General features: G+C 32.5%; 1 protein-coding gene across 1 annotated transcript in view; it reads right to left on the reverse strand.

Annotated features, from left to right (window-relative positions):
- The window catches only part of EYS (eyes shut homolog), a 1,532,152-nt gene that overhangs the window by 1,343,567 nt on the left and 172,508 nt on the right, over window positions 1-16,077 (reverse strand). The window contains exon 9 of the mRNA XM_038554428.1: window positions 12,636-12,892. Coding sequence (XP_038410356.1) covers window positions 12,636-12,892 — 257 coding nt within the window. The remainder of the gene's footprint in view (window positions 1-12,635; window positions 12,893-16,077) is intronic.

Genomic DNA, 16,077 nt, shown 5'->3' on the forward strand with positions numbered 1-16,077 from the left:
ATGAATATAATGACACTGACTGCCTGTTCTTAACATCACAGGACAAAGTAAAGAAGATGATGAGTTCTAGGATTTGAATTCCCAAACGAGGGATGCCTGGGTGGCTCAGCGGTTGAGTGTTTGCCTTTGGCTCAGGGCGTGATCCCAGTACAGGGATTGAGTCCCAGTCCAGGCTCCCTCTGCCTGGAGTAACCTTACTTTCTCCCCCTGTTTAAAGGTCTCACTAATATTAACGTACTGCTCCCTTGAAAGAAAATGTTTTAAAAACAAATTTTGAGGGACATCTGGGTGGCTCAGTGGTTGAGCTTCTGCTTTGGGCATGATTCTGGCATCATGGGATCAGGTCCCATGTCAGGCTCCCAAAAGGGAGCCTGCTTCTCCTTTTGCCTATGTCTCTGCCTCTTTCTAATGAAAAAATAAATAAAATCTTTAAAAAAAAACCAACAAATTTTGAAACTCAACATTTCTATATAACCACTAAATATAATGGTAGTTTGAAAGGTATTGTAGATCCTTAGATATCTTTTCTAAAAATAGCAATCTGTATATTAAATTTTAAAATAAGAAATGGATAATTGGAAAACTGATTTAATGTCTGTGCCATTTTCCTATACATTTTATGGCTTAAGTCTCTGAAATATAACTTTGCAATCATTTTATTGCTATTTGTACTGTGACTAGTTTGTCCACTTTTATTTCTCACAGAAATTAAATTTAAAAACATCATTTTCATATTTGTGAGGCCAGTCCAGGATTATCTTTAAGTTATAACCAAAATAACAGAAGATAGAGAAGTCCCATCAATTTTTGAGGAACACACACACAAAAAAAAAAACAAAAAACATTTTTTCCTCTGTTACATTTTTGGCTGCTATTTTATAATACTTTTTAGATTTACTCAGCATTTTTGAAGCCTGTGCAGATTAGAAATCTCTTAAGAAATGCTCTGACAGCAAGAAAATCCATGTTATCTTCTATTCATAAAAATGATCATTCTGGAGAGGTACTTTCCTTTAGTAGCACTTGGAAGCTTGTTTATATAAAGTAGCAGCAGAATGAAATTTTCAAAGAAATTAGAAAAGTACAAAAGTATTAAAAATTATATAATGCCTATGGACAGAAAAATTATTAGATAATAGGAAATTCCATAAACATACAAATATTACTGGCATATCAAATTGAATTGTGAGTGCATAAGTAATTCAATTCCTAATAGAAAGAGAATGGAATTTGAGAACTACATAATTTTACCTATAACAGTATGCAGAAAAGTCAGGAAGAAAAATTCCCTAGCTTTGTTGGAACTTAACACATCCATATCAATATTCTGGATGATGATGTCATGGACTATTTTGGTCTCTACCCATCATGAGGTTTTAATCATGCCTTGGCTAGCAAAGAATATTTCCTAGGATAGTCAAACAACAAGGGAATGAAAAGGAAATTCTGATCTAATTACCCAAATATTCTCCCCAACTATTTCTTCATTATGCCTGTTGGATATTATAAACACAGAAATATCAAGTTAGATTTTACAGCCAGTAAATTAATTCTACTTGGAACAATGTTATTTCCATACCTATACCTTTATATAATAAAATGTGTTTATTTCTATCTCTGTTTTTATTTCCTCTCATTCCATTATTGCTCAATTGCTTAACAATTAAAATTATTATACAGTATACATGTCTCATACTTTCAAATTAACAATCTAGCCTTTATACATTATCTCAATCTCTGCCAAATATAGACATATCCTGCTGTCATTTGCCATTTCTTGTTTCGGGTGCCTTGAATTTCATGAGGCTTTTAAAAAACTCCGTTTCATTCCATTAGTCCTTCAAAGATTATATTCTGTAATCCCACAGGCAAAATTGTTGACTAATTATTGACACCAAGTCAGAATTTCCACATCTTTCGAATTAAAAATTAGGACCTAGAAACCCACGGAAATATACATATATCTTCAAAACTTAACTATGATGTCTTCAATACTGATAAAATTTTATATCCATGAGCTTAAGATTCACTAAGTTAAAAAAATTTTATCTAGTGAGTGGTAGTAATTCTTTCTTTGAAAGAACTAAAAATGCTTTGAATGAAAAGAAAATATCAAAGTAAGTTATTACTAACATGCTGATATTTATATATAGTAGGTAGCATTGCGATTTAAATTATTTGTGGCCCTGGGCTTTTTGATATTTGATGCGATTAAAAGCAGCTAATGGGATTTTGTCATTTTTGTTTTTGTTTTTGTTGTTTGTATGACTGCCGGTTTGTTAGCTTGTTTATTGATGGTTGTTTAACATCAATAGGAAAATGAAAAAAAAGTTAAGTAAAGTCTGGAACAGCTAAAGGACCCTTATACTCTAGTAATATTACTACGTTCTATTAATATACTGAATTTCTCTCAGGAAACTCAAGATCCATTCAATATTTCTCATACCACGTGGGGCAAGCAGGCAAGGAAAGATAGAATGTCAACCTATTTAACAGGAAGACTAAAAGAGAAGTAAAGTGTTTTACAGAGATTATTGCCTATAGTTGAAACAGGACCAAAAAATCATTTCTCATTTAGCTACTTTGGCCCAGAGTGGGTGATATCCATGCTTGCATTTTTACTGCCATTTGCTTTGGAATACTCCACTGGATAAAAATGAGCTCAGCATAAATGATAAATATATCAATACAAATATCTCATGTGTAAGATGAATATATTGGGTCATTTTGCTTGGGAAGTTAATTTGTACTATCTGATGAAAAGCTGCTCATCTTCCTTATTACAAGATGGTTATTTTATAAGACTTTAATATAAATGCTTGACCTTTAGAAATCTAGTTCTTTTGGAGAAAATCCCAGATGCACTTACAGTTAGAACCAATGTCGAATATTTTGTGTTGCCAGACCACTAATTAAATTCCTGCACATAACCTTTTTCTTCCTGAAATGCAACATTTAGTAAATTATTTTATAATTATGCAAACATTGTTTTACACAGCGTTTGCATTTTAATAAGTTTAGGGGAAACCACAATTTAGAATGAAAGCGGAATCTGAAAGCAAAGGTATTATACTAAAGCTAAAAAGCTCCCATCTAATCCTAATGACAGACACTACTTTCTGTGAGGCTGCAATTCATTTGCCATTTTAAAAGTTCTGTATATTATGTTTTTTTCTCTATTTTTGAAGAAGTTTAAATATAACTCCAAAAGAACAGAATAAGAATCTTCCAGATTAAAGAATAACCATCCTCTTTCCCACAGCCTTTTCTTTAATATTCTCTCTAAAATATGTGTCTATGGATCCTGTCTTCTATTTGGTTGGATGAGCCTTCAGTAAGCTCAAAACCTAAGGATCAATGTAAACATAAATATAATACCCATCATAATTCCCTTGGTTTCAGCAGTATTTCAAGTGGACAAGATAGGAATAGAGCAGTATATTATTAACAAGACTAAATGTATATTAATTGTTTAATTAAAGGAGATTTCTGTGACAGAATAATTACCATAAGATATTTAAATGTCTTAATTTGTTAAATATTTTTATCTCACACCCATTTTCTGTTCTTTAGAATATAATCAGTATGTACCTCGAACTTGCTTATGAGAATGTTATAAGTAAAGACCTGGCTCAAGTTGTGGCATGATTCATGTGAAACATTTGGTATCTTAGCTGCCTGAGCCTTTGCTAAATTTTCAGTGCCATGATGTGCATTATAAAATAAAATATAAGAACAGATAAAGAGGAGTAAAAGATCTAAGACAAGCAATATCACATGACAGACATATAGATGACAGATAAATACATACATACACATATATGTATATGCATGGGTGTGTATGTATATATATACAATCACTAAAGACTTATGCATTTTTTAAAGACTTACATATTTAAATATATCACTGCCAAGACATTAATTGGTAGTCACAGTTCATTCATTCATTTAACTCATTTACTGATCTTAGTATAAGAGATCTTTTAAGTATAAGTGTGAAAGGAAATTACATTCAGATAAACAGAAAATGGAGAATTCATCACAGCAGAAATGCTTGAAAGCCTATGCTAACTGGTGATTATCATACACATGATAAGAGAAAGCCATTGGAAGCCTGGAGACATAGGAAGGAGATAATAACAACAAAAGAGCAAAATGCAGGTAAATCTAAATATATACTGTCTATATAAATGATAATAATAATGTCTTGTGCAGTTTTAAGTATATGCAAAACAACATATTCAAAAATATGCATGTATTTGGACGGTTAAATGTGGTAAAAGTGTGTAAAGCCTACACATTTTCTGGAATGTGGTACAAGTACTAAATTACATTAAAATATGCTAAACTAATTAAAATATTGTAATCTGTAGGGTGAGCATCTAAGAATAGTAAAAGTATATGTAAACATCAACTTAGTAGGGGAATAAATGGAATAAGAAAATACTTCATCCATACAAAACAATACAGAAGGGAGAAAAAAATGTAACAGAACAAATGAAACAAATGTAAAACAAATATTGTAGAGATATATTTAAACCCAAGTACAAAATAATTATATATAAATATAAATTATATATAAGTGGACTAAAATCTCTAAATAAAATATAAAGACAAAGGTAATATCAAACAGTGTCCTTGAAATATGTTTTAAATAGGAAAATAGGTTTATTTTATGAAAGTATGAATTATAAACTGAAGTTCTGGGAACACTTCACATAGGTTTAACATAACATAGTTTGAGATATATAACATAGCTCAAATTAAAAAGTCAAATTTTAGGGGATCCCTGGGTGGCTCAGTGGTTTAGCCTTTGGCCCAGTGTGATCCTGGAGTCCTGGGATCCGGTCCCACATCAGGCTCTCTGCATGGAGCCTGCTTCTCCCTCTGCTTGTATCTGCCTCTCTCTCTCTCTCTCTCTCGCGCGCGCGCGCTCTCTGTCTCTCATGAATAAATAAATAACATTTAAAAAAAAGGCAAATTTTAGAACTACTTGGAAATTACTAAAGAAACAATTGATGCAAGGGCCTCTAACTTATTTATACTGCATGTATACATATGTATACACATTTATATATGTGTATGTATATGTTCATATCTGTGAAAACATATAGGGAAGTGAATCCAACATTTTGGATTCACATCAAAACCATGTGGGAGTCTGCTGTACAGATTGCTGAAACATATTTGTTCTTCAACACTACCTTCAAACATTCAAATATGTTACACTTGAGGTAGTACCTAAAAATCTTTTTTCTGAAAAAATCTCGAAATTATTTTCCCAATCTTATATGTAAACCATAGGAAAAAAAATTAAATAATTAAACACATATTGTTATTTCTAATATCCAACTACTATTCTAAAAGAATTATTATATGTTAAGCCAGTATGAACCCAACATTAATTACTTTTGCTCTCAATGCACACACTAACAAATTACAATAAATTATAACAAATTATAAAATCCCTGAGAGTAGAGATTTTTCTCAGCAACTTTCCCTTGATTCTCCCAGTAGCCACTAATAATCCTCTACAATTAGGAAACATAAAAAAAATTTTCATTTTTCTATGATTTTAAAATAAAAAGCAAAAATATACCAAAAAGCAGTTATTGATGACCCTATTTTGTTTTAATGATGCAGTAACCCTGGAAATTAATAACTAAAGAATACATAAAATTGCCAACTAACTTAGAAATCTTATCTTCAAATGCCATATTGATTCATAAAGCTGGAAATCAAGCCTGAAATAAGTCTACTTAGAAAGCAGTGAAAATTAAAAAAAAAAAAAAAGACAAAAACCCATATATCAAATTTCTAAAATACAGATAAAATAATAGCCAGAATAAAATCTGTAGCTCAAAAGTTCATCATTAAATACAAAATAAGGGATCCCTGGGTGGCGCAGTGGTTTAGCGCCTGCCTTTGGCCCAGGGCGCGATCCTGGAGACCCGGGATCGAGTCCCACGTCAGGCTCCCGGTGCATGGAGCCTGCTTCTCCCTCTGCCTGTGTCTCTGCCTCTCTCTCTCTCTCTGTGACTATCATAAATAAATAAAAATTTAAATACAAAATAAGTTAAAGTTTAACAAAGAAACAAAAATTAAAGAATAGAGAGAGCGAGACCTTGTGATGTTTCCTAAAGCTAAAGAAAGGAATTCCATTGTTAAATGTATAAAATACTAAATATAAATCTGAAAACTTGAGAATTATAATAAGTTCCTTGAAAATAACAATTTATTAAACTCTGGCTAATCAGAAAACTCAGACAACACATCTATATATTTTAAAAATCGGAAAAAATTTGAGAAATTAACATTGTCAGATAAAATTATTAGAATATGACAATTGAAATTTGAAACCATTAATATTACTAATTAAATCAACTCGTATAAATTAGTAAATTGACTCAATAAAACCCTGGAAACTGATGGAAATTGATAAGAACTAATCTTCCTAAGAGTACTATTTATCTTGTTAACTATTAAAAAATTCTAAGGGATTTTTGCATGCTTTCAAATCATTTTATTTTAAGTATTTCAGGGTAAAAAGGAATGTTTTTCTTGTCTTTGTAAAAAATAAGCATAAAAGTGTAAGACTGAAAACAAACCTTCTAAAAACAAAAGACCAATTTGTGAGTGCATGTATATATTCAAAAGTATTTAAAAATTATAAAAGTAAATGTTACTCTACTAAATGGCTATTATGCAAAGTTATTACTTCAGCTCCTATGCTTAAGATATTTAAATTAGAAATAGAAAGATTCCACCTTCTTTATTATCTATTTAATATCATGCCAACACCATGTAGAATGGTAACATAATCTAAAGTCCCATGAAATTCAGGAACAAGAAAATGATGTCCACTATAACATTAGTATTGTACTTAATCTCAAAAATGTGATAAAATAGTATTAATATTATCATAAGACCAAATAAGGAAATTAAAAAAAGAGAGAAAAACTACTCTTATTTTCAGATAATACAATTCTCTCTAGAAATAAGTGAAACTGCCTTTAAATTATAAAGAATTGCGAGAACTAAATAAGAGACTTTCAATTAGATAAAAAGGATACATCAGTCTTACATAATACCCTCAACCTCTGAAACTAATAATACATTATTTTAGCTAATTGAGCTTAAAATAAAAAAGAAAGAACGAACCTATAAAATTATTCCAAATGAAAGAATTTCACATTGTACACACTCAACCCTACTTATTTTTCCAGGAAGTAAAAATCAAAATGGGATACAATTTTACATATCACATTGGGAAAAAAAAATAAAATTTAATACTTAGTGTTGTGAATGTGTAAGAAGAAAGTACATTCATTTACACACTGCTGGTGAATATGGATGGAGAACTCTGTTGTACAAAACAACAAAAACAAAAACAATCAAATAAAAAATCCATATATATTTCCTTGGATCTAGCAATTCTATTTCAGGTTTGGTGCATTCATTTAAGCAAATACTCTGAAGCTCTTTAAAGTGAGAACATATATCTATCTTGCTGATACAGTGATATTCATAATTTATATGTAAGTAAAAGAATTTATAATTCAAATATATATACACATGAAATCCAATTTTAATTTTCTATAATAGAGGTTGTTTTTTCCCATGACATAAGTAGGGAGTTGACAAAGACAAAAAGAAAAAGCATTTCTGAAGCTCACCTCTGGGAATTTAGGGATGATTGTTCTATGTTGCAGAATGGCCCATATGTCTGTACTAGAGACAAATCACATCCCTGGTGATATGTCTTTTGGGTTTACTAAAAGAATTATGTTATGTTGCTGGAGAAACCAGGCCCATTTCTGTGAGAAGCCAAATTCACAATATACTGAAGCTGTGAGACCCTGTCCCTCCCTTGATTATAGATCTGTCCTGGCTAAAGATCTAACATGGTTTAAAAAATAATCCAATATGGTTGAATATGATGCTGAGTTTGACATGATCCTATAATATGTCTCAAAAGCTCTGGGCATACACAAAAGGTGATGGAGCTTTTATGAAGAGAGGATGTGTATGCAGCTCCAATGAAAGCCTGAACATGCTGGCTTGGGGATATACATGAAAAAAGGAATAGTGAATTTAAGACACAACCTCAGTGACTAAATTCAAACAAACATGAAACATCTCTTTGGAGAAGGACTTATACTGTCACAGTGAAATTTAGAGAAAATCATGAATATAAGCACCAGGCTTATATAATAGCTCCTAATTCTTCCTCTCAGTTATATATTAAATAAGAAAATATATATGAAATAAAAATCGACTACATAATATATAAAATTGAGGTTGATATTTGTGTGCTTTGAAATGATCACAATACAAAATGAAATACTCTGTAAATTTATTTTCTGTAAGAATATTTGTGATGTCATAACAGAATTGATGATTATGAAGGCCAAATTAATTCAGCCTCTATTCAAAGTAGAGAGACAAAGTAGAGAGACAAGGGCGGAAGTACGTTTTGGTAAATCCAGCCAATGGTGTCAGTTTTTAACACACAGTGTAAAATAGTTCAGTTCTTGAGTGGATGGGATAGTCTAAGCGATCACTCAAGTAAATGTGTGATAGACACCAAACACCAGGGACTTAGCTTTCCTGACTATAGAAGTAGGAGTGTGCCCAGAGTGTTTCTCTTTGTATAATATCTTTTATTTCTGTCCTTTAGGGACTTTTAGAATGCTTTCGGAGGAGAGAGAGAGAGAGAGAATGCTTTGAGGAGAATCAAAATAAAATATGCATGACTCGATTAGGGAAAATGGATTCATAAAATTCTTTGACTTTCTTCTGTCAGTTCCAGGTTTATCAGAAAAACAATTAGGAATGAAGTAGGCTTTCCATGGACCTCAATGTGCTCTGTCAAAAAGAACAGACTCACAGAAGTACTAAGGTATGCATATACTCATACTACCTCAAACTGGGCCTGCCATCTGAGAAATAAGCTAGTATATTAAGACATTGACAGTCAGGCATCAATAATTGAGAGTATATAAAGGAACCCGGGTTCCAGCTGAAGCACAAATTTGGTTGAAACACACTCTTGAATTTCTACAGGAATAGGAATTAACAGAAGTAAAGGAGGTGTGTAAAAAATGCACAGGATTTGAAAATGTTTCTATTGCCAAGGTAACTAAGACTTTAAAAAGAAAAGAACATTGTCATCTGGGAGGGTAGAGAACCACAGAGCCGTGGAAGTCAAATTTGCAGTATATAAGACTATAGTAGAGAAGGAGTTTGCTTTTAAGATAAGGGCCCTTACTATGTAAATCAGTTGAAAAGAAGGCAGGCTATCAAGGAGGCTTAGCTCAGGGCCATTTTAAACATGGAAAAGCTAGGCCTAATTGTATAGGACAACTTGGATCCTCCTCCTAAACAAAGAGCTACCTAGACTCTCCCTGTTACCAAGACAACTATAAGAGGCAGAAAAGAAGAATTTGGTTACTTAAGTCAAAAGCAGGAGACACCCAAAATATTTGAAATAAAGACAAAGATAATTCCATATAAGAATTTATCATATTAGCTTAGAGATCTTATTTTGACTATAAAACATTTTAGACGGGATCCCTGGGTGGCTCAGCAGTTTGGCACCTGCCTTTGGCCCAGGGCACAATCCTGGAGACCCGGGATCGAATCCCATGTCAGGCTCCTGGTGCATGGAGCCTGCTTCTCCCTCTGCCTATGTCTCTGCCTCTCTCTCTCTCTCTGTGTGTGACTATCATAAATAAATAAAAATTAAAAAAAAAACATTTTAGAAACCAGCAAAGTCGAAAGTCTCAAACTGACAAGGAAAAAAATTAAAAAAATAAATTATGATTCTATCACTAAAATATCATAGGTACAAATAACAAGAGAATTGCAAAAAGGCTATTGCCTTAAAAATCCACTGGAATTACTCCCAGATTTTATTTTTTTTTAAAGATTGTATTCATTTATTTTATTTTTTTTAAAGATTGTATTCATTTATTTTATTTTTTTTAAAGATTGTATTCATTTATTTGAGAGAGCAGGAGCAGAGGGGGAGGGAGAAGCAGACTCCTCACTGAGCAGGGAGCCCTGATAAACATGGGGCTCCAGGCTCCATCTCAGGACTCCAGGATCATGACCTGAACTGAAGGTGGCCACTCAACTGACTGAGCCACCCAGGTGCCCCCACTCCCAGATTTTCCCAGTTCTGGAGAACTTCAGATAATAGCACTGGAATTAAATTTAAACCATTTAAGATCTATGCAAGTATATGGCCTTATCATATGATGGTATCTATCACCTTACTCCAGGAGTTAGTGGTCACTAAGAGATTAGACTAGATGGGTTCCTCATGCTGTGCCGAATGACCGTCCACACTGGAAGTTGAATTTTACATTTTCAACTTTACATTTTCATATCCATACACACCTTCCTCATGAATAATGAGTTAGAAGAGTGGTTAAATGTGGTTCATGATGAGCAGCATCAGCATCACCCAGATCTACTGAGCCCTAGAATTCCTGAATGAGAAACACCTGAGGTAGGGCTGACACTCTTGAGCTTTAACAAGATCTCCAGGTGATTCTCATGACCATTAAAATTGTGATCTCCTGGGATAAATATACAGGGATAACATTTAACCTAGAAGTTTGCATATAAGGCTAAAATTTCCACAAAAGATGATAGGATTAAAAAAAGAAGTAATTACACTTTATATAGATGGTATGGTAACACCTTTTTGATGTTATAGGAAACACACGAGTTCATAGATGGAGGTGATAAAACTAGGTTAAGGGGAAAAGAGAAGTAGAAACCAGATGCAAAGGGAAAAGATAAATAAAAAATAAAGGGAAAAGAAATTAGGTAGAAGAAGAGACACTGGATAGAAGAAGAATCCAGATGAAGGGAGAGAGAACTGATGACATAGGCAGAGACCAGACAGAGGAAAGAGTGGAGAAGAAAAGGAGCATTGATTTTAAATTGCTCCCAAAATATTTTTGCTTTCAGTGGGATTATTTCTGCACCCTTCAGAAAATTTAGACTGATGAGTTTCTTCACATTTCACTGCATGAAGAACTTAAAACTAGACTGATTATTTAGATATGAGGAAACCCACAGAGTTCTTTACAATTCTGTAGAAAGAGACCTCATAGAAGATATAGGCCTTCCTAATAAATCCTTTGTAAATCATAAATTGGGTTTAATTTTTTACTCCCAGCTGAAAAGTGAGTCATATCAATTTTCTACTATATATCAATGGTAAGTACTACACCACGTGGTTGAACTATCTAGTGTATGTATGATATTTAATGGTCATATAATTTATAGCCAGTATACAATCTTGATATATAAAATGATAGTGTGCTGATTATGTGTGCACATATACATATGTACATACAAACACAGATATCAGAGGACATTTTCTCTTAGTCATGGTTTTAGGAAGACTTAAATTCCATTCTTTATTCCATTTTATGTACAGTTCATGGTTAATATTATATTTTCACTGAATTTTGGAGGATATCCTACATTTACAAAACAGGTGTCTATATGTACTTTTTTCCCTTAGGCAGATACTTATGTTTCAATAATACTAGTACATTTTATGCTATTTTATTTTTACTAAGAACATTTTTGCAATGTGAAGTAATGGGACAAACTTTTTAGCAAGCTTACCAGAATTCACACAAATATTCTTTTCATTTAAAAAATAATCTGAAAGAAAAAAAATAAAAAATAAAAAAATAATCTGAATGGCCATTCATTTATTCCAGTAATACTGCCCCTCTATTCTTGGACCTTATTGTTTTAAATTGCCTCCAAAACCTTCAAGATATTACTTTAAATATCAAATAGGTAAAGATAATTTTCATTTTAAGATGGAAATCCAAATAACATTTAGAGTTGGGTCTGCTTAATTAAAGGGTATATCAGATTGCATAGAACTTTTTTTTCATCATTTTACTTAAAGTTTGTGTAATTTAAAAGTGACAGTATTATTTTCTTCTGTGTGGCCTCCATACTGCTTTCTATAAAGCAATTAAGGAAGTTTTGAAATTATTGTTAACAATCATTTTAATGTAAGACCAAGCATAAAATCTCAAGTAACATAAATTTGAATGTTTAATTTTTGATATTCTTATATCAAAAGATGACTTATTACTACATAGCCACTGTGAATATCATCTTCTATGACTTTACAGAGGATATAGTATGTTTGTGGTTTTATGGAGTTTTTTTAATCTTACTAATGGAGCATTAAACTGACCTGGAAAATACTGAAATTAAGTTTTATTTTTCATCTAAGCACTCAGTGTGCTTGGCAGCCAAGAAAGAGGTTGAAGGGCAATACTGACGCTGTTTAGGCAAAATTATTGGGAGGTTAAGGTTGCCTGTTTTTCTCCTCAGACCTTTGACATATATATCATGCTCTCTATGGTTCAGCCTGGCCTTTTTAGCCTCATTTGCATGAGCCAAAGCTGTGTAGTCAGCAATGTAACTGCCCAAAGAAACAATCCTATTAGTCTTAGTGAAGATATTTTTACTTTGTTAAATGAAAAAGCAGGCTACAATACCCAATCATTAGATACATTTGAGATATATTAAATAAATGTATTAACATTTTCCACTAGGGAATGTGATTTCTCAGAAATACTTGCCTGTAAATCCTGGGAGACATTTGCAGAAGAAATAGCCACTTAAATATATACTGGTTGTTTCATTTTTGCAGGGCACAGATTTACAATCTTCAGTTTCTATTTCACAGATGTTTCTTTCATATATTTGCAGACAGCTACAGTTGCAGTTGTGCAAATGGACAAAGCAGAGGCCATACACTGATGTATTCTGGTTTTCTAAGCAATCCTCAACACTGAGCATATAGAACCGATCCATGTAAACAAAAGAAATGCTGCATCTACAACATGCAATACCCCCCCCCAAAAAAAAAGTCCAATTAGTCATATCATTTAAAGATTTATCACATATTTACTTAAATACACAGGGTAGCAGTACAATAAATATGGTTGTGGGGCTCACTTTTGAAATTGTTCTTATAGAAAATGTTCATATTTGACAAAACTTAATTTTTGTTCATTGTGAAGAACGAGTGAAAAGAACTTTGGCAGAAGACAGGCGTAGACTCAAACACAGGTCCTGCCACTTAATTGCTACATAACCTAGGACAGTGGCATTAACTCTCCTGAGGCTAAATAACAAGGTTAGTGTTCCTGTGTTTGTCAGGATTTTTGTGAAAATTTGCAGTGTGAGTGCCTGACAATTAGCTTTTTCGATTGCAATATTAGTGCCCGACCTAAACTTTTGCTTGTCAAGGCATTCATTTCAAAGATATTTACCTTGAATATACACGCTGTCAGCTATACAACTAGATAAAGGGCCAGGCCGATCCACCTGAAGTTCCCCTTTTCTGGAAAACCCTGGTTGATCTAGATAAGATCTAGATAGATCTTTTGTGTAACCCTGCTTTTCCCTTCCTGCTCTTTAATTTCCAATGGCTGGGGTGTTTTATATTCACCAGCATAGAAAGAAACCCCAGGTACCTCCAAGTCAATAAAACCACAACTCTAAGTCCTCTCTCTCTTTACCTGGGATGCAACCTCTTTGTGTGGCTTCCCCTGTGCCTGCCAGAACCTGTGGTTACAAAGAAAAAGCTTGTTTTTTCAAAGCTCCCTGATGATTCATGCCAAGGTGCATCTTACAATCATAATGAAAACCACAGGGGACAGTCCTGCAACAACACCACCTTGGGGAAATGCCTGTGAGGGCTCCGCAGAAGCCTGAACAGGCAAGTGAGTGCTCCAGGCTTTCCCAGCTTGTAGGTGAGTGTCTCAGCCTCGCTATCAATAGGCTGAGGTGCTCACAAGTTTGAAGTATTTAAACTCATGCCAAAGAAAAATGGATTTTTAATTAATAATAGTTTCTATTGATAGTATTCATTCATTCATTTCTATATTCATTCCATAAATATATATTTGCATTTTCTATATGACTGGCATTGACCTAAAAATATTGAACATTTTTTAGTCTATTCTATAGGCTAGGCACCACCTTTGGTAAAGTGGATTATGAGATGCCATTTTAATATGATTATACACTGTGTGATATGCACGCATTTATTCCTTTTAATATTGTATATACATACACATAAAGCATCAGAAAAAGAATGCCTAAGGTGAGGAAGAAACCTAAATCAGAGATAATCTTTGGTCTAAAGTAAAGTGTTGTGATTTTAAAGTATCCTTTGCCAACTCTTCAAAGGGCACTTAAGATAATCATATAAACATGTCAATGAGTTGAGAAGAGCAATGTCAAATTACTTTGCTTGTTATTATTAGTGAAAATTAACCTACTGAACTCAAGTCATTACACTCATAAATTTATATGATGGTAGGTGTTTGGAGCCAGCAGGAATGTTAAAGGTCAATTAGTTCAAACCTTTCTTCTTGTAGTTGTGAGAAACTTAGCCATTTAATGCAATTTGCCAAGGATCACTGAGATTGTTAATGGCAGTCAGTATAGTTGATGTTTTGAAATATTCAAAGCACCAGCCTTGGAAAGGGAACCTTGGTTCTAATTCTTCTCTTATTTAGAAGTTTTTCTTCCCTAGCTTTCTCATCTTTAAAATTATCAGTACTACATCTGTTTCATAAAAGAGGATTAAATGTGTTCATTACTGGGCAAGTAAGTCTGCTTCCAGCCTTACATATGCAAATGTTTACTTGAAATAAAGTTATTAAACACAGGCAATAGCAGCTATAAATGGAGACTGATTATAATAGTTTATTATCTGAAATTCAAGTAGGATGATATGATTTTCCAATATAGTTAACAAATTCTAATAAATTTCTGAATAAAGCATAATATGTCCTTGATTAACAAGAAAGTTTCACTCCTGGAAAATCCAATAATTATTAAAATTTTATAAAAATATTTTATATCAGTGTGTAAAATGAAGTTAATATATTGGCTCCAGATATTTATAAAACGGTTTTATAGCCACATTAATGGATGTTGGGACTTTTGGAAATTGTACATACCATGGAACACTTCTTGTTGTTGTTCATGGAACCATTCTGTGCATTGAAATATTTTTAACATTCATCATCCACTACTTACCTGCTAAATGCCAGCTGTTTCAACCAATTATACTGAATTAGAATGACCCTAGAATTCAAAATGTCCCCAGAATACAAGAACGTCTCTTTGAAAATCATTGACCTAAATAAATTTCTCCAGTTTACTAAAGCACTCACCCAATCTTGTACAAGTTTGTGGAGCATTTTATCATCCCAATTAATAATATGCATGTAAGTGCTGGTATATGTGTATAAATGAATACCTAGTGCTAAGACAAATTGCTATTAAATTGAAAGATTTTCAGTGACAAGTGCATCACTTTTGTTAAAAAAGAAAGTCAAGAAAATTATAGGGGTCCATATATATTATTTATAATTTTAAAATGTTCTTAAAATTTCATAGAACTCTCACTATGAGAAAATGAATTGTTCATGAATGTATTACTAACTTTATTATTAAATAAGCCAACTTTATTTTTAAATAAGCCACTTTGAATTGCACTTAAATTTGAGACAAGATTGAAAGAACAAAGCAAAAATATGTCAGTTGAAAATATGACTTCATATATAAATATTGTGATTTAAATTTTTTCATCATTTAGTTTTTTAATGGAAAAATATTCTGGGAAGAGATGAAATTAAATATATCACTCTACCTATTACTCTAAATCTTATGATCCATATGCCTGATATACAGTGGATGCTCCATTAATACTGTTTGACTATATAATCATCAAGTGTATTTTAAAATTGAATTATGCTCAAGAGAAAGGTCATCTTAAAGGTTCTGAATAAACAGCTTCATGAAATTCCAAGTCTTAGGAGATAATTTGAAAAGTAATGCAAAAAGGTTAGACCTATAAAAAGCTATTTAGATATAATGAAGTAAAATAAAAAATCTGGTCCAGGTAGCACAAAATCATATAACATGCATACATTTTTATTGTTTGACATATGAAATTAAAGCATGAAAAGTCATAGAGCCTGAAGCTATAATAGAGTCAAA

This window comes from Canis lupus, chromosome 12 (assembly GCF_011100685.1).
Source record: "Canis lupus familiaris isolate Mischka breed German Shepherd chromosome 12, alternate assembly UU_Cfam_GSD_1.0, whole genome shotgun sequence".
Lineage (NCBI taxonomy): Eukaryota > Metazoa > Chordata > Mammalia > Carnivora > Canidae > Canis > Canis lupus.